General features: G+C 42.3%; 1 protein-coding gene across 1 annotated transcript in view; it reads left to right on the top strand.

Moving 5' to 3' along the window:
• The window catches only part of Pcdhac2 (protocadherin alpha subfamily C, 2), a 43,792-nt gene extending 25,759 nt beyond the window's left edge, over positions 1-18,033 (top strand). Inside the window, exon 4 of the mRNA XM_032886169.1 lies at positions 15,322-18,033. Within this exon, the coding sequence (XP_032742060.1) occupies positions 15,322-15,632 (311 nt within the window). The 3' untranslated portion in view covers positions 15,633-18,033. The remainder of the gene's footprint in view (positions 1-15,321) is intronic.
• The last annotated feature ends 2,620 nt before the right edge of the window (positions 18,034-20,653 follow it).

Below are 20,653 nucleotides of genomic sequence, written 5' to 3' on the forward strand. Positions count from 1 at the left end.
TTTATAACAGCATCATTCTGGCTTAGGGTACAAATTATACCTCTGTATCCAAAGATCACAACAAATTAACACAAAATAGGTATTTTAAAACAATATAACTTGTCAGATAGTTTTGAAAATCAGAAGCCCCAAGTAGGCTTCATGTGATAAAATAATGGAGTTGGAAGGACTGTAGGTTTTTTTAGAGGCTCTCTAGAAGGACTCCCAAAAGCTGGGCATGGAAGCACAAAGATGTAATTCCAACACTGTAATTTTAACAAGTGGGAGGCTTAGGCAGGAAGATGTGGAGTTCCAGACCAGGGTGGGTGGTCTAGCATGAGCCTGTCTCAAAAGTCATTGAAAGAATGAAAGAACCCATCTTTTTACACTTCCAGCTGTAAGAGGCTGCCTGCATGTCCAAGCATTTGGACTCTCATTTCAGCTTCAAAGCCAGCAGTGTAGGATCTGCAAATCAATCTCTCTCTCATTTCTAAGGACGTTTGAAATGCACTGAGCTCGCTTAGCTAATCCAGTATAATCTCTCTCAAGATCTTTAATCATATAGGATTAAGATCACTTTTATGGTGCAATATAACATATTAAAGGGCACATCATTTTACCTACGACAGGGTCTTTGGTGTTCAAGCGGAGGTGGCTGTGTGTGTGTGTGTGTGTGTGTGTGTGTGTGTGTGTGTGTATGTGTGTGTATGTGTGTGTGCATGTAGGTAGTTTAGTAAAGGTGAAGATAAATTAAGATACATATTAGGAACATGCCTTCAAATTCCTTTTGAAAGCTACGAATTGCCCTACCTCTATCGAGACTATTTGATCATCCTTTCTCTCAAAACCTTAGCGAATTAAGAGCAGATGCAAGGCTGGTGTGATGGCTCGGCAGGTGAAGCCTGGAAACATGGGTTTGATTCCTGGAACCCACATGGAAGCGGAGGGAGAGAAGCAACTCCACAGAGTCGTTCTTTGACTTCCACACGCTCACCTGGAGCATGCGCCAACCCCACTTCATACAGCACAGTATTACATACATAAATATATAAAATGTAAAAACTAACTGCAAGGAACTGAATGATCAAGGTTGGTATTGTTATTGGTGTAGCCTGTAGAATACCACCAGGGCCTCCAATTTCCAAAATGAAAGGGATGAAAATAAAAAAGTATCCAGTTCCCTAGGTGGGAGAGGAGAGGTGTCGTAGTTGATTGATTGCTCAGTACAAGTTGGGGAGAATAGAGAACAAGAATCTAGGTAAGGTATATTGTGAATACAGTGACTGCCGATACATGGTACAATCCATTTAAAGTCGGACTTCCCATACCTCCTTCCCCCAGTAGAATAAACAGTTATTTCCTCAGAACAGTAAACAAAGGAATAGAGTTAGAGGTCTCTTCCTTGTTCTTTCTGGAGCACATCACTCAAGGGATAGAAGAGCCCGCCTGGTGAGCATTCTCCTCTCTCTCTGGACAAAAGGGAGTAGTTCCCACCACATGACCATGTTGAAGCCTGAGACTGACTGATGTGCACCTGGCTTAAGAACCTTGTTCTAAGGGTTGGGAGAGGCAGGCAAAGCCAGGCCCCAAATCACCCAAAGGCTCTTCTAGAAGAGTAATTATGGGGCATAGTAGCTGCTGCAAAAAGTCACTGTCCATGAAGTGATGCCAGGGAACGACGCATGTGGCTTGGCTTATCTGCCTTTAGCATGTGTGCCTAGGAGGATGGAAGGAGGTGTACAATCAGGACTTACTTGAAGAATAGCAGAGACGGTTTGAGAACCTGATCCGTGTGTGTGTGTGTGTGTGTGTGTGTGTGTGTGTGTGTGTGTGCGTGCACACCGGGAACTTGAGGATGGAAAGCGCTTTACACACTATTCCTTAACTTTCCAGGTTTTCCTCAAAGTGCTTTCCTACATTAGAGACAGGAGTGGGGTAACTGGGGTCTAATTCTCTGGGTTCATATGTAACCCAGGGTTGGTTTGTTTCTTAGCTGTACCTTGCACAAGAACCTAAGTTGACACCAGTTTCTTCTTAAGATGTAACAGGCAAGGCACTTGCAAAGCTCTCTCTGAGAGCAGTTGAGTGCTCCCACTGCTGACAGTGATAAGGCCTTGGGCTCTTACAGGGCCTCCTCAGGAGCAGCATCCCTGTGTGTTGTGTTGGCACCAAGATATCAGTCCAGTGCTGTCCTGAGGTCTGCTGTCGTGGGACCATTCAGTCCTTGTCACTTCAATTTCCTTGTGTTAGACCAAGAATAAGTTGATTCCACATAATTGCCTCTGGGAAATTTCTTTTGGGAGGATGGCTCTTTTGGTGTGTTATCTTCGAATCCAGGGATTTAGAGGTGTACATTAGCTTCTGTGATCTTTCTCACTCAGGGTCACAAACCTTGCCTCCAGGATAATAGCCTCTAAGTGGCTGTTCGAAACGCACTAGGAAGTTATTTACACCAACCCAGGCCCAGGCAGGTTGCTACAATTCCATCGCTGGCCACTGGCATCAGGTTTTCTTCTTAAAATTTTCATTTATTCCTGTTTTCTCTTTCTATCCTCTACTGTCCCGGCACAGATGAAGACATGGGATTCTTGCCAGAGGGGCTTTCCTTTGTTTGGTTTCAATATTGGGTTTGGTAGGAACATTCTATAGAGTCACCAACTATTTATTAAGCGTTCATATCGGATCAGGTTTTAATCCAGCTGATATGATTAAAATATTAAATGTGTTATGTTTAATAATTACACATGTAACATTTAATAATAGTAATAATAATAATATATTGTTTGCTGACAGTAGTGGAGGACAGAACTATGATAGAAAGAGGACAGTGTCATGTGATAAAAACAGCCCTGTCATGCCCAGACAGGGCCGACTGGGGTGGGGGTGGGGTAAGTTCAGAATGTCTGATTCTGTTGTACTCAGCACAAACTTTATGTAAGTCAGCTGAGCTGGTCCGTCTTTTCTGAGAGGATCCCCCAAATTATTTTTGCAAGGCACAAGCCCTTTCTCTAAAGCCATGAGTGATGGATGTATGGAAGCCAAGAAGATGGAATTGCGAATGTAGAGACCGTGTCTGGCGTTATTTGGCATTTAATATGATCATATAGCAGAGTGGGAAGTATGAGGGAAGAAGAACATTTCAGGCAAGGGAAACAATACGAGAAAAAAAATAAAGAGAAGTAAATAAACTTGGTGACTACAGGACATGCCCTTGGTGGATAGGGTAGGAAAGTAAAAGGGAAATCAAACTAAGCCAAATTTTATAGGGCCTTAAATACTGATTAAAAAACAAACAAACAAGAGACGAAAAATCAAAACTGATAGTTTAATTCTTTGGCTGTGGAGCCCCTGGGTTTGCTTTTAGAAAATGCTTTTAAGCTCTCTCAGTTCTACCAAATCGTCAGGAACCAGCCTGTGATGTGTCAAAATGAGTTAATAAGCTAACAAGAAAAGCCTTTTTCCTCTCTCTAACCCAGTTTGGTAACTTAGATGTCTACAGACAGGGAAGTAAAGGGGAGGCAAATGGACAGTACCCCCATCCCAATCCCCCCATAGTAATCTGTAGGTCTGGATTGAAAGTGTTCTTAGTCAATTGAGGGGGACCTGGTGTGATCATATCTGAGAAAGTGTGTATCACGGAGGTAGGCATGTTTAAAGTCGACTTTCTATTACTGCCACTTAGCAAACCTCCCAATGCCAAAGTCTCTTTTGCATTACCAAATTGTGCAGTAATATGTAAAACAAGGGAGACTGGACCATGCATGAGGGTTGCTCTGGAGGGTTTTGCGCCAAGCACCAACAAAACAAAACAAAACAAAAAACCAAAAAAATAAAATTTAAAAATTTATTTTTAGGGGTTGGGGATTTAGCTCAGTGGTAGAGCGCTTTCCTAGCAAGCGCAAGGCCCTGGGTTCGGTCCCCAGCTCCGAAAAAAAAAAATTATTTTTAAAATATCACAGTGCCTGGTACGTGGTAAATAGGAGTTGAAATGTTTTTACCAGATTAAATGGCTGCGATTGAAGTGTGTAGGTCAAGGTGGTGACAGTGGTGCAGGTCTTCCATGCTCCTGTCATCTTGCTTCCGTGGCGTTCTGACGGAGTCTCCATTTTATGTCCTCGATGCAGAGGTATCACTCCTTGTCTAGAAATGGTTGCTTGAGGCTGAGAAGTGACACAGCAAGGCAGAGCCTGGGATAGCTGCCAGATTCTGAGAAGCACAGATTGCGATGTGAGGGGGAGGGTAGAGAAGAAAAGTTTCAAAGACCAACCAAAGGCACAGGATGCTTTACTTACGGTGGGGACGTGGGGGAGGGGGATGGCGGGGGCGGGGCGGGGGCACGGGGCAGGGAGATGATTGTGCCACACACACTTTGGGATTGGGCAGGCAGCGGCAGCACTTACGGAAGAGACTGTCACTGGGTTGGAGGAGGATACTAGCCAGCCGTGGGCTCTAGGTCCAGCCAGGGTAGGCTGGTTTAACAGGTCCCCACACTTAGAAAGACATCACTGCTAGGTCCCAAAGGAACCTGGGAGAAATAGCTAACCGCGTTTTCTATTAGCATACCAAAGCGTGTGCCGGGCTTCTAGGCTCACTCCCCACTACCTGTGGCTCCACCCAGCGTTTCTCATCCCGCCGCCCAATCCTAAACCTCTCCAACCCAAGGATTTTGCCTCCCCTCCCCCAGCTTCTGATTCCTTTAGGCCTTGAGTTTTTTTGGCCCGCCCTTGGCCTCTTTATTCTCGTGGTTCTCTTTTCTTCCTCTCTTGCTCTTCCCCTCTCTCTCCTCTCACGTCTGCACTCTTCCTGGTGACTCTGGCTGTACTGTCTCTCATATTTACACTAAAATCTTTCTTGAGGCTCTTAATTTTTTAAGGATCCCTCCCCCATTTTCACAAGGCACTCCGAGGTACGAAATAGGTCCTTGCTGTGAAAGAAACGAAAATTTTGAAAATCAAATTTTCTGCTGAACTAAAACAATGAGAAATGCCTCATTCTCTACCATCCCAGAAACAAGTGCTTTCAGTAGAGTAGTGCTCATCTCCCAGGATGCTCATAAAAAATTTTAAAGATAAAATATAATTACATTGGTGGTGTACTGATGTATTTTAAGCTATATGGTACTGTTTGCATAAAAATGCCTTCCTCTCAACTCTTCCCTTCAGCGAAGCAGCCAATGTTAGCAATTTTGTGCATACCCCCAAATGGTTTTTAATTAATACATTTTATTTACTTACTTAACACAGGATCTCTTTATGTAGCAAGGCTAACTACCCTAGAACTACTTACTGTGTGCTCAGGGTGGACTTTGAACCTTAACCCTGCTGTCTTTTGCCTCCTAAGTACAGGGAAGACAGGTGTGTAGCACCATCCTCAGCTAACAAGCTTTATGTTTTGGAGCGGTTCACAGTAAAATAGAGCAGGAAATATGGTGCCCCCTCTCACATGCACAATGGTCCCTTACTGTGGGTGGGTGGGTACTCTACTCCGGAGAGGTAGATTGGCTACTAAGGATGAAATTAGACTGATGAATCCTTATCACCCACAGTCTGTAGTTTACATCAGAGTTTACTCTATTGACGTTTAAAACATTTAGGTCTGTAATGTATACATTTTTTCGTAAATCAAAATGGGATTTTTCTATGCATGCTAGTGTACAACTCATGTGTGTCTTTTTTCCCAATACATTTTTATGTGTTTGTGTGTCTAACAAATGCGTAAGTCAGTACAAATAGACCTGCTTATTCTTCATTTTATTTTATGGATGTTCTGCCCACGTGTGTGTCTGTGTGAGGGTGTCAGATCTTCTAGAACTGGAATTACACAGACAGTTGTGAACTGCTATGTGGCATGCATGCACTGCCATGTGGGTGCTGAGAATTGAACCAGGGTTCTCTAGAAGCTGTCAGTGCTCTTAATCATTGAACCATCTCTCCAGCCCCCAATGTACTTTGTTCTTTTATTAAGCAGATAGTACTAAGTTGTAAGCCTATAATTCAAGTTATTTTTGCCCAGTTTCCTTCTTTAATATTTCATCTGTAAACAATACAATATATGTATTCTTATACATATGTCTTAAACATTTTCACTAATATCCATGTATGGCGTGTTTCTAGAAGTAGAATTGTGAGGTCATAGGGTATAAAAATAACAATTTTACAGTAATGCTATCATTAAGATACATTGAGAATCCTGGAGCAGAGAGAGGAGAGAATTTACTTGTAAGATCCAAACTATTTCACTTCCTCTAGGAAGGAAAGCTATCTTTATGCCAGTTACTCTACCATAAAACTCACTCTCACTCTATTGTAACTCTTCAAGAACAGGTCACCTGTCTGTATTCACCTTCCTAATTCATATTCATAGCCTTATGGCCTGCTGTAAGGGCCACCTTGTTGTAAATAAATGCATTTAGTGGCATAGGTAATAAAGCTTCTGAGAAGAAGGTATTTTATCTGTTTTACAGATGGAAACGATCAAAGCAATGTTACAAAAATGGTATAGAAGATGGTCCCCAGCTCCGAAAAAAAGAACCAAAAAAAAATGGTATAGAAGAAATGAGAAGAAAGAATAGTGGAGCTGATGTTTGAACCCAAAGCTTTGGCTGTCCTAGAACTTGTTCTGTAGACCAGGCTGTCCTGGAACTAACAGAGATCTGACTTCCTCTGCCTCCCAAGTATCGAATTAAAGGCGTGTGTCACTACTGCCCAGCATCTCAGGGCTATTGATACCTAATCTAGAGTGCTTTCTACCAAGTCAAACTAGGCAACGGCTTCCACAGGCCCTGAAGAATCCCTCTCAGCCACTTCTAAACTGGGAAGGTGATCCTCAGTGGCACCTGGGAAGGTCGGATCCTCTGGAATGAGGGTCCCTGGAAAAGAGATTTCTTGGAAGTACTGCCCACAGAAATAAGTTAACAGCAGTACGGTCCTAAAGGAATACTACACACTAATGATAATTATTCTTTATTGCAGTGTCTCTTTATGCCAGGCATTATTCTCTGTAATTTATGAGCCTTGTCTCTTTTAATGCTCACAATCCCATTAGGTGTGCATTGCTATCTTTGTTTTGCATATGAGAAAAGGTAGGTGCTGAGGGTCAAGTGAAAGCTCAAGGTTTTACAGCAGGTGAGTAGTAAGGATGAACTCCTTATTCAAATCTGAGACCCATTCCTGAAGAATCTGAATTCTTTGCATTGTCCCCTAGGGTGTAAAAGTCAGCTGCCATGGAAGAGTGTGGACTAGTTTTTTTTTGTTTGTTTGTTTTTTGTTTTTTGTTTTTTGTTTTTTTTCTGAGAAGAAATGCTATAAAGGGAAATTCCTTTTTCTAGACCCTAGCGAACCTAAGCAGCCAGGAAATAAGACAGAGAAAACAGGAAGCTTGAGCCATGGCTGGGTTGTGGAAGACACTGAGAGAAGTTTGATTTGAATTTTCAAGCTCGGAAGGTGGCGAGGTATGGGACCAGCCATTCCAATGTTTGAATTAGGATTTGGAGCACGTGATGCCTTTATACTCTTAACCTAGAAATGGCAGGGTTATTTTGGGCACAAAAGCGAGAGCTGTGGCTTTAAAAATATGCCAACTGTATTTCTCTCTTCCGCTCCAAGATTACTGAAAATTAGCCCAGCTGCGGCCCAAGGCACCAAACAGTCATAGAATCCTTTTCCAGATCAGCTCATCCCACCCAAAGAGAGTGAAACACCAGGAGTGTCATTTCTGGTGACCCCTGGGGATCAGCCTTTTACTTGCCCAGTCTGATTTCCAATCAGAGATCAGAAAGCTAGATCTGTGAATCTAGAGCAGCCCCACCCCTACACTCACACATACACATATGCACGCAGGCACACACGCACAGACACAAACACAGCACACTGCCAGGCCTCCCAAGGTGCCTGTGTTCAAAGGAGAAACCATTGTCCTACTGAGCCAAGGGCCATCCATTGAGACAATGGTTTTTCAGCTTCACTACCAAATTCCTGAGTGATTCAGAGCAAATCAACTTGCTGTAATTTAAGCCTTCAGATGTTTATCTGAAAAATAAAACATTTTAAAATCCATATTTAAATACATTTAATTAATTATAATAACTTAAAATTAGTCGAATAAACACATATATACAAAATGCATAGATAAACTGACTCATGGTAAGAATTCAATAGTCCTTTAATAAAGGAGTGAATCTTCTGTTTATCTTACTAGCAAGTAAGAGTTAATGAGTTTTTTACTTTGTGCCAAGCAGGCGCTCTTTAAGAATTACATTTAATCTCATAACAACTACTATTATTACCCATTTTACAAATGAAAACAGAGGACCAAGATAATAAAAGATATCTGGATCATTGTAGTTTATACCATGTAGCTAGGTAGCCTGGTAACAAAGTTTCAATTCTTGTAGAGCTCGGGGAAATATGTGCTGGCATTTGTTTTTATGGGAATTCTTTTTGTGGCCACCGTGTAAGAACCAAGAAGCAGCAGGGAAATAAAGAACACGGTTGGTTAGTCCCCAGGTGGTTGTAGCCTTTCTTTTGTCTTTCAGATCCAGGACAGGGTTCAGATTTCAGATCTGGTTTCTCCCCGAGTTCTGTGATGCTTCTCCAGTCAGTCCACAAACCCAAGTAAAAGTGGGAAGCAAGGTAGACAGGAGAGGGTGTGTTCTACCTACATCCCGTTCTTTTATTTTTTATTTTTTCCAGCAGTTTGATTGTCGATTTTTTTCTTTTCCCCTTTAGTCAGAACGAGCATGCATGCAATTCTAAACTCTTGCTAGGTTCTGAAAACAGAACTGGGGCTAGAGCCCGTTGCTCAAAACTAGAAGACACAAAGGAAATCGAAATCGCTTGAAAGGAAGCACACTGACTGTGGCGCGGGTGGCAGAAGCTGCTAGGGAGAGAGAGAGGCGGAGTGTCACTGAGCACCAAGCCTCTGGGTTTTCACATGCAAACCCCAGACAGAGCCTTTGGTGACTAGAGTCTCCCCTTAGCAGTGGGTTTCGGGGGCGGCAGCAGCAGCCCACCCCGAAGCAGGAACGGTCCAGGGGAGCTGGCTGGCTGGGCCGGAAGCGCCTGTAATCATTTAATAGCCTTTGCAGGGTGCACTGACAGATCAGAGTGGGCGGTAGGCAGGCTCCAAAGTGCTGTCTGGCAAGATAGTCCTCGGCTTTAATCACAATGATGGGTTTTCTGGAAGCTCTTTATTAACCTCGGCACCGAATCCCAGAGATGGTAACAAAGGGATGAATGGGGAGAAGGGGGAGGGCCTGCAACCTGGAGGCTGAGCTGTGATTTTCCTGACTCCTCATCCTTACACTCGCACCCCTCCCCCACCTCCGTTTCTTTCAGCAGATTCTAGCTCGGAGGCTCCTGCCTGCCTCTCTGCCTCTCCAAGATGGCAACAAGACAGATAGTCATAACAACTCCTGTGCATGTATTATATTTTATGTTATCGAATGACCTTGGTGCACAGTTCAGAATGTGCCTCTGCAATCTGCTTAGATCCTAGTGTCGGCCAAACGGGTTAGTAATCTTGTGTCCAAAATTGGTCCTTAGGCCCCTCATCTACAAAACAGGCGCACGTGTTAGCAGTACCTGTTTCTTATAGCGCTCCTTGTCCCCCTTTTATTTCTTGCAGCTCAGATGGGGCTTTGGGGAAACATTTACAGGTTTGGCATGGACTGAAACATCTAAAGAACCTCCCCTGGCTTTTGAGTCCCCAGTCATTCTTAGTCCCTGAAGAATGCTATGGGCCCATGCAGCCAGACTTAGCATGAAAGAGGAGAGAGAGGAATTTTGCTAAGAGACCCCTGGACAGTGACCGTGGATTATAGGATTACATGAAGTTGCCAGCTAGCTACTTCCGGAAAGCAGTTTTTTAAAATAAAAAGGGAAGATTTGTACTTTTGAAAAATGCATGCCGTTCTGATTTTTAAGTTGTAAAGAAACTGGCCAGGACCAAAAAGAAAGAAAGAATGGAAGGAAGGAAAAAAGGAAGGAAGAAACCCAAACTTTTTTTTTCATAATTGTGATCCTACTTTACTAAAACATCTAAATCTTGAGCTGTCCTCTTAATATATGGAATGGCTCTTCCTACGGATTCAAACTCCTGTAGATTGATATTTCTTATACCCTCTTTCTAGGATCTTAGAAGGCCATCTATTTGGATTTTGGGGGTTGTACTGGGGATTGAACTCAGGGCCTTGCCTTCTGCATTTTAAGCAAGAGGATATTACACATCTGTATTCCCAGTCCCTTTACTACTTAAAAACTAACTGTAGGCAGGGTCTCACTAGGTGTCTCAGGCTTTGAACTCCAGCTCTTTGGATCTTGATTGTCTGTGTCTTAGTCCCAGGGAGTAATGGGAGAGGCCTCGTGGGAACTCTAAGGAGGAGAAGAGGTATCTCTAAAAGAAGATAGATTTCCTTGGTGGACCATTTGCTTGAACTGGTTTGCAGATGGAGTTTGTTGAATCTCCTCTTATCATGTTCAAAAGGAATTATATCCTCGGAACTGCCTGAAAGGTACAACATTTAGCAGGCAGAGCTAGGGACCTTCAGTTCCCTTGGTCAAAAAGAAATCCGAGTAGGAGGTCAGTAATGGCTGTCTCATCAGATCCTTAAGCTGAGCTTTCACTTCAGTGAGTCACAATGCAGATGCTGCTGAAGCCCTCGGAGGTGTTTGCCTTACAAGAGGAGACCAGAATAGGTTGTGCAGCACAGTGTCTGGGGGGTACTAGAGAACCCACACCTCTTCCTGCTCCACAGAAGCTGAACATGTGGACAATGTATCTGAATAGCTCTCTGGCTGCCTCTTCAGAGTTTAGGCTGAGTCAGTTAAAAACCAAGCAGCCAGCAAAGGCTGAGGAAGCTTACTGAAATATAAAAGAGGTCAATTAGCTCCTGGCAGGTGGGCTGGCTGCAAGCCTTCCTTGGGCCTTCCCTTCACATGGCCACTAATGCCCTTTACCTCCATAGAATGAAGCTATCTCTGAGCTCTGGATCTCTGGGTGACTGCAAGGGAACCCTCATGTAGAAATGAGGTCAGAAAATGTTCTCTTCTGGGCTTTTGTAGGGGCACCTAAACTCTAGTGGTACTGAAACCTAGTTCTGGACACCGAATCTGAGACTTTTAAACAGTTTTAAAACATTTCTCAGGGCTGAGGCTATAGCCCAGTGGTAGATTGTTTATGTGGCATGTGCAAGGTCCTAGGTTTAATCCCTACTTGCATTTTTTTTTAATTTTTCATCTTTAAAGGCACAGTGACATAGGTAGGCCTGTAATCCCAGCTATGATGGAAACTCAGGCAGGAATGTAGATTCAAGGACAGCCTAGGCTGCAATAGTTTGAGGCTCAGTTTAACAAGATCTTGTCTTCAACTAAAATAGATGATGGATGGATGGATGGAGAGAGAGATAGATAAGACTGAGACAGATGGTGTGTCTCAGTAGCAGAGACATGTGAAAGGCCTTGGGTTTTTAAAAAAAAAAAAAAAAATGGAGACTCCAACACCCCTTTTTCTCTAGGTCTTTCAGAGTCAGAGTTTGTGTCTGAAAATTGATCAGTGGATTCTGGCTGAGCTAAGCTGAAGATTGGATTATTTTATAGGAAGAAATTAGTTTTAGCCTCAGAGCTGGGGTGTCTCTTGCCCTATCCTTGGAGTGCTGTAGTATTAACACTGTCAAGGGAATTGCGCTATAAGAAAAGGAATTTAGGGGAGAAAGAAACTTCCTGTTCACCTCTCTCCTGCTTGCTGCTAATTCACACTTTATCTGGCTCTCCTAGTCCCAAGCATCGTGAAGAAAAAATGTGTGTGTGTGTGTGTGTGTGTGTGTGTGTGTGTGTGTGTGTGTGTGTATACACACATATATATATGCTCACATTCATATTAGATATCAATTATGGAGCTTACATTGTGCTGAGCATCAAGATTGCCACTTTGTATGCATGGCCTCATTTCCTATGTAGACTTCAAAAGCATTATCAATATGAACTGGTTCAGTCTACCAGAGCTGGTACCACTTCTTCTTTTTATGATAACCATCCATTCACTTAACAAGTATTTATATGCACGAATGGGCCAGGGATTATACTAGGCACAGGTTATATTTGTAAACATATCTATGTCTATACATCTTGCCTTTGTAAACCTTGCAGACGTAGATTCTACTGGGTAAAGGGGTAACTGCTTGGCCTGAATGGCTATAGACTACTCCTCTGAAGAGACAACGTTTAATCACACACTAGAAGAATGGTGGAGTTCATGATAAGAATGAAGGGAGGGGCTGGAGAAAGAGATGGATGGTTAAGAGAAGCAGCTGAGAGGACCAGTGTTCCGTTCCCAGCAAGCAGCTCACTCATAACCATCTCTAACTCTAGTTCCAAGGGAACCTCTTTTGGTTTCCTCCAGCACCACGCACACACACGATACACAGAAATACATGCAGGCAAAACATGCATACACGTAAAAATATTTTCAAATGGAATTTTTGAAGAATGAAAGGGGGATCGCTTGAGATGGCTCTGGTTTCTCTTCTAAAGTCACTGTTATACTTTATGATGCATCTTCCAACAAGAATCTTGGAGAAGCTTTACCCTGAAAGCATCTTATTTTCCCACGGCTTAGTGCAAATCTTACACCTTCACAATCTACCTAAGATTTTCAAAATCTTGAGGCAAAACACCCCCATGGATGGAGAATAAAGGCACCACATCACAGGTTATTCACAGTTCTTATAGACCATATCAAAAGAGTCTCCTTTCCCCAGTCAAGGCAATAGACAGTTATTGAATAATTTTAAGTGGGAGAGTGATCTCATCTGATTTCTATTTTAAAGAATTTTACTTCCATTTTTAAAACTGGAGGGCTTTAAAGAATAAGGATAATTTGTCTACAATGTGGGGGATTAGAGAGGGACCAAGAGGAAGCAGGAAAGCGGAGTGGGGGAGCTATTGCTTTGGTTTACAGAAGAGATTATGATGTCCTGAAAAGAAGGGACATGGGGAGAAAACAGGGTCGGATGTACTTAGGAGGCATCAGAAATAAGTCTTGGCAATGCATTGTAAAGAGTGAACAATAAAGGACAATAAAGCTATGTCCATCCTGGATGGAACCACCGGGTTAATGAGATCTTGTGTGCTCAGACTGGAAAGATTAGGCAGGAATAGAAGAGAGGAATCAAAAGCTTGATTTTAGGGTTTTTTTTTACGTTTGCAATTTCTTGAAATTTGTAAGCAGAGACATCAAAGAGGCAGTTGGGTATAGAAGACTGAAGCACAGAGGGATGGAACGTTAAGTAAATATCTGTATCTCATTAGTATATTTGTTCATACATTTATTTTTATTTGAGATAGTTCAAGGCTATCCTTGAACTTGTTACATAGTCCAGGTTGTCTTTGAGCTTTTCCATCCTTCTGCCTCAGCCTCCTGAATACTGGGATTATGGGTATGTGTCACTTTGCTCGACTTTTTATTATAGCTAGTCATTCATGCCCCCAAACAGGGCTGAGACCCTGAAAAGAGAGCATAGAGATAAAATAGAGAAGATAATCGCAGACCAAATCTATCAAATGCCATAGGCAAAGAGGACCATGCAAAGGAAGTTTTTTGTTTTTTGTTTTCTGTTTTTGTTTTTTAAAAAAGGTCAGAAGAATGTTCTGTGCTGACCTGAGGACACATCTGCAAAATATGGAAGAGGAAGAAACTCTCTCTGGCTCTTTTTTTGGTTTTTCTAAAAGCAAAACATAGATTTGAAAAACGAAAACAAAAACAGAAGTGCTCATAAACACACTAGGGAGAAGTCAGTGTAACCACCAGGAAACAGCTAACATTGGATTTGGCCTGGACTTGAACCTATAGTAACAACCTGTACTAACCTATAGTAACAACCTGTACTAACCAGTTGCCGTCTACCGTTTAAGTTGTTATCCTTGAGGAATAAACAGTACATTCCTTTGTCTTGTCACCTGTCTAAAAATTCACTGCTTTTTATTGAAACCCATGAAATTAGATTAGAGCTATCCATTTGGGAACTATCCAGTCCCTTGGTGTTTCTATGTCTATGTGAAATGCATATGCTATCAAGATGTTTCTTTCGTTCTTTCTTACTTACTTTCTTTCTTTCATTTTAATCTATTGTGTCATAGAAGCCTAGGCCAACACTAAGATCCCGTGGGGGGTATATTATTCTCCTATGTGACAAAGAATTCATGAGTCATTGTTTCAAGAAGGAAGTGACAAGTGTTCCTGTGGGGTTTGATAGGATAAGAATGACATATGATGATTGGTTTAGGAAATAGTATCGAAAACATGGTGTGGACAGTGTTCAAAACAGTAGCACTAAGGAACGCCAAGGAAATGGTTGGAAGTAAGGCATGGAAATACCAGGTATGAACAACCTTAAGATGCAGAAGAACATAAACAAGTTATTTGGCTGAACTTTCTATGAGTCTCCCCAAAGTAGAGCGAGGTGCATAAGCCCTAATGTTTTTAAAAGTTCCCTGTGTCATGGTTCCTTGAGTCACCTTTTCGGGCAGGCCGTGCCTCTCTTTCCAGCTTTGGCTTCTCTTCTAAGTCACGATGACACTTTATGGAGCCTTCTGTGCCTCCATAGTCATCTTCTGCAGGCTCAGAGCAAACATTACTTTACTTCTCCAAAAAGTGAACAATTTTCTACTCTGTAGGCCTTGGTGTATAGACTATGACCACTCTGGGGAAGGAAGCCTGGCTTGGGAATGAAATTGAAATACTTTATCCAAATAGCAGAATTTCATCCTCTCCTATTGTGAAGTGATCTCTATACCCAACTTCTTCCCATTTCATCTCTGTTTTATCCATAGAATTAAAGCAGATAGTTGGTTCAAATGGTCCATTTATAGTTTGGGCAGAATTAAAGGGGAAAATAAGCCAGGTGGCAGAGAAACACAAGTTTAATCCTAGCACCCAGGATTTAAGAGTTTGAGGTTAGCCTGGTCTACAGATCGAGTTCTAGGACAGTCAGGACTACACAGAGAAACCCTGTCTAGAAAAAATAAACAAAAACAAAATAAAATAAACAAACAGAAAAGAGAGTAAAAATAACTGTGTGCCCAATCAATACACTGAAAGTAGCATTTTCCGTCTTAAGCTTGAATATTTCCTGTCTTGTTCCCAGGCAAGCTTACACAGCTGTGTTATTCAGGAAATTCTTCCCAAAGAGTCAAAACCATGTTATTAGAAAACTAGATTTGTGGGCCCTGTGGTAAGAAGATCTGCTCTGCTGGTTGTTCCCAGACACTGGCAATTTCTCCCACTTGTGTGTGGAGTAAGGGAGGGCTTGCTTTCACTGTTGTTGATTTGTGATACTTTGTCTTTCAGAACCCGAGGCAGGAGAGGTGTCCCCTCCAGTGGGCGCTGGTGTCAACAGCAACAGCTGGACCTTTAAATACGGACCCGGCAACCCCAAACAGCCCGGTCCCGGTGAGTTGCCAGACAAATTCATTATCCCAGGATCTCCTGCAATCATCTCCATCCGGCAGGAGTCTGCTAACAACCAAATTGACAAAAGCGATTTTATAACCTTCGGCAAAAAGGAGGAGACCAAGAAAAAGAAGAAAAAGAAGAAGGGTAACAAGACCCAGGAGAAAAAAGAGAAAGGGAACAGCACGACGGACAACAGTGACCAGTGAGGCCACCAAATGGAAACAAGCCACTTAGCCAGTTTTTGTAATAATGGCAAATCTCTCCCATGTAGCAACTCCCCCGCTCCTTTCTCCTATGACATGAGCCCTCTTAGAGACCTCAGAAATCTGCCGAAAGTTCCCTGTGTCTGTCTTGATCGCACTTAACAGGTTTTGTCTTAAAAGCTTTCCTAAGTCTGGTGTTAACTCTCTCTCTCCACTCTGGCTTGTTTTCAGAACCTAAAAAGCAGACCCAGGTTTCCTTTCTCCCCCGCCGCAAAGGAGAAGCTTCCCAGCCCCGCCCGTGAGAGTTGGACTCTCTGCCCTGTGCTTCAAGCATCCTGTCTTGATATTTGCAGGGCAGGCTGAAAGGTATTCAGGCTGAGCAGCTGGGTGTTTGTGGTCACTGGGCATGTGTGGCTACCGAGAGTGTTCGAGAGCCGGGTATTGGCTGGGATGGTCCAGATTAGACTAGTTGACGTAAGAAGGGCTGGGAACCAGAGGCACATAAACATCGGGAGTCTTTGATCTGGAGGGGGAATAGTGAAACTTAAAAGGACCAGACTTTCTCAGTCTCTCAACTGGAGGTGTGGTGGTCATCCTCTAGCAGACAAAACCATCCCTACTGACAAAGCTTTAGGAGTCCCTCACGTCTGTTGGCAGTAATATCACTCTATTCAAAACCTGTGTTATGCACACAAGCCAGCAGTTAAGTATTTAACAAGAGGGTCAGCCAGGGCAACAGAAGCAGATCTGATGCGTTTCCTGTACATGTCCTTGTGCTCACGCTATTAAGAATTCTTTTGCACACAATGTTTATGAAAAGGATGCCTCCTTTTCCAACAACACATATGCAAAAAGCAAAAGAAAAACCCAAGACCTCACTTTATGCTGTTTGTTGTTTGATAGATTTATTAAAAAAGAGAAAGTCTATAGCTATAAATCTTTAAAGAAATATGACGAATACAATTCCCCCCAACCTTCCCTCAAGAAGAGAATCCAGTCTACAGCCATTTGAAATGATCATTGCTGCTACAGAAGTGCTTTAAGAGAATTGCCTGGAACATCTGTATTATACCGGCCACCTGCCAATCACAGCTTTACTCTTTCAGGTCACTCTGGGGGCTGCCTCTTGCATGTATTAATTACTAAATAAAAGGATCTTTCTCTCTTTTCTAAGAAAAATGATGTGCACTTTGATTACACAACCTTCTCTAACCCACTATATTAAGACCCAGAAACTGAAGAAAAAATATTGTTTTCTCATACATTCAGTGAGCAGACTTTTCATTCCTCTGATTCTGTGGTTGTCTCGGTGTGCTAGCCTACACCTTCGCCTTGTTTAGTTTTCCTTTTCTATAACACTCTGAATTGCTAAGCTTACTAACACCTATGATGTTACCTGAATCAATCTCCCATATGTATGCTGTATGCTATTATAAGACTCCTGAGATATACTTACTCTGTGCTTGTGTATGTGAATATTAATGCAACTATTACCTAGAGTGAACTTTAAGCTTTATTGTTGAATGTAAGCCCGTTATATTTCCTTTTGTACACCTGTGGAAAAGTGGAATAGTGTTTTTTTTAAACCATTGTTAATCAGCTTTTGTGTATGAAAGACACAGTAAAATTTCTTTCTTAAATCAAGATGCTGGTGATTCAAGGAATTTTATTTATGGTCAGCCAAGGGCTGTCTCTTGCCAAGACTCCTGTTGGCAAGAGAATGGATAAAGCTGTTTTTTTTTCTAGTAAGAATTCTGGAATAAATACTGAAGAAAGTCCCTGAGGGTATGCAAGCACAAAATTGTACCAATCTGACCTCTTTGAATTTGCAGATTGCTTTGAAATGCTATCCGGAATATCAGCTCATAGAAAGTAATAAAATTTGCTGTTACCATAAATAAGACATTTTAAGTTTGTTGTGCACAACGTAAACATTTGATTAATTATATCATCTATTTAAAAGCATATAAAAGAGGTAGGAGTCTGTTTTAAAAGGCATAAAATCTCAAAAAAAAAAAACCTGTCTTGTCTACTTTTAGCTTCATTCTCCCATATTTTGAAGGGTGTGTAACTTCAGCTCTGCAGGATTGCATGGGGTAAAACTTGTTGACAGCACATGTGAACCATTGCTACATTGTAGGTTGTGATCATTTTGCCCCACTGAAGCCCATGTAACTGACCTTACGTGCCTTTTGAACTAGGAGAATCGGGCTATAATTTATTAATGATGATAACGATAATGTATATGTACAGCACTTTTTAAATTTATGAAGTGCTTTCCAATTCGTGTTAGTTATTAGTTATTACAGCTGTAAGGATAAAACACGTCATGTGGATTCATTTTTAATTGGTGCTATTGGTATTTCCTCTGTTCTTGCTAATAAATGGAAATGGTGGTGTGAAAGCAATGGTGGTCATTTCTAAGTATAAGAGTAGGAGAATACGGGACACTGATGATCATGACCTGTCACTGCTGAAGAGTCTGGCTGTTACCTGGATCTTGTTTATCACTGGGGGAAGGGTGGAATCAAGAGTCACACTTCACAGCCAGGAGAGTGATGGTCACTTCCTGCTTTGCTATTTCAATCTGACAAGAACGCAGTAAATCAGTTTTTATCACTAGAGACCCCTTCCTCAGCTATCGTGTTTAATTATTTATTTAGCCCTTGTACCTCTCTACAATTAGGAAGCCAAGTAATCACACACAGAAACATACCATAGACACTCACACACTCCCCACACATGTCCACACCATACCACACACAGTTTATAAGCATACACACACCACACACCACACGCTGATACACACACATACAACATACTACACACACTTTGCACACAGACACACACCCCATACTACACATACACATACACATACAAAACACACCACATACACACTTCACACACATACACACACATGCCCACAACATACCATCACACACTTCACACACACACCTCAATACAGCCACAACACACCATGCACATACTTCACACACATACACACACCCCACATACACACACACACACACATACACACACACACACACACATTCACACACTCTACACATTACACACATCACACACATACTTCACACACACACTGCGCACATACACACACTACGCACACACATACAGACACACTACACACACACACTACACACACACACACACACACTATACACACACAAACACACACATGGGCCACCCCCACAAATGAACTTTTGTTGACAATGGAGTACTTAAACGCCACCCTCCTGGGTAGGTTCATTCCCTGCTGCTTCACCTTCTGTTAACAGGTAGATTAGATTATCCTTTTGAAGCTAAATTTTGCTAAGCATTGGCTTTAGATTGGACAGTTCTCAGTACGAACAGTCCTCCTCCCCTTCAGGGCCAGGGCGTCAGTTTATGTTAGGAGACATTTCATCTTTCTTAACTGGAGATGAGAATGCTGTGGCTTTTATTGAGGAGAGACCAAAGCCACTGCTCAACACCACACAGTTCACAGGAGAGGCCCCCACAAGAAAGGAGCTCTCTAGCTCAAAATGCTAATAGTAACAAGAGTGGGGAAACCTGAGAGAGGGAGTGACCACGCAACTTCGTTAACTCACTTTTAAAGTGGAAGGGAAGTACTGCTAAAAACCCCTCTAAGGCTTCCACAAGGACAGCAGCCGCTGACTGGGATGAAGGGACTCTGCGTGTTAATAACATGGTATCTCTCTGTAGCTAGCCACAGCCTAGCAAATGCTGCTCTCAGTTTTCCAGTTCCAGTCTACTCATTCCCAAAGCCACGAGCGCTTATATCCATGGGGAAGTCTTTTATCAAGATGATCTCAAAAGGTTGCCACATTATGTACGTGATCACCCCTTCCCTCTTTTTCTTAAGGGGGGTGTGTTATCTCATTCATCAAAGTGCAAACTGGAGATAGTACAACACACTCCACACACATACACACAGCTCTCTCTCTCTCCCCACAGAGAGTTGGCATTAAAAACACTCAGGAATCGGTGTGCAATGACTCAGCAGGTACCATCAACCGCTTGTGATCTGAGTTCAGTCCCTGGAACCCAAGATGGAAAGAGAGAACTGACTCTCTAGAATTATCCTCTGACCTCCACACGCAAGCTGTGGCACATAAGTGCATACACACATACACAATAATAAACACAAATGTAAAAAAATTTACTCATGTGTCTTTGCTCCGTCTCGGAGGAAAAGAAGTAAAGTCCCATGGCACCTTTCTTATCTCCGTCATGAATAAAATGAATGTGAATTCTTCAAGTAAATAGTTAAATGATCAATCTGTTTGTAGCTGCTTCACCACCATGATCAGTGATCTAAAAACACCCTGGGCTTGAAGTCACCTTCACGTTCAAATGGATCAAAGTCTGGGTCTAAGTAGTAGGGTAAGAGAGGTGAGGCCCGTTATGACTTTTTTGGGCAGATGGATTAAAAGCATAGCCAGGGCACCTTAGACTGTCTAGACTCAGACAGGCAATAAAGAACAAGTCCAAGTGAGGTTTCTTAAGGCTACTTTGTAAGGCTCTCCTACATAGAGTGAAGAATTTATCCATTTAGATAGCCATTCTCAGGCAGTGGTGGTCGATGCCTCTAATCCCAGCACTTGGGAGACAGAGGCAGACATCTTTACAAGAGTTGGAGGCCAGCCTGGTCTACAGAGTGAGTTCGAGGCCAGACAGAGTTATATGCCTGAGACCCTGTCTCAAAAGAATAAAAAAAGATCCCAATTAACCTCATGCTAAGGGTGAGATTCCCCAGTGAGTCTCTAGCGCTTTGGCTGCTGGCTCTTAGATAAGATTCTGAGTCTTGGTATTTCATGATAATGAATTCTTTTTAAAGTTTAAAACTGCCCTAAAGTACAAATGTAACTGACCAAACACAAATATAATTCTTGTGTTAAATCGAGATTTTAAAAAATCCATTTAGTACACTAAAATTGTACTAGGTAAGTAAACAAAACAGACAAAGAGAAAACTACAACATCGGGCTGGAAAGCAGAGGCGTC

The sequence above is a fragment of the Rattus rattus genome, chromosome 15 (genome assembly GCF_011064425.1).
Source record: "Rattus rattus isolate New Zealand chromosome 15, Rrattus_CSIRO_v1, whole genome shotgun sequence".
Classification (NCBI taxonomy): Eukaryota; Metazoa; Chordata; class Mammalia; order Rodentia; family Muridae; genus Rattus; species Rattus rattus.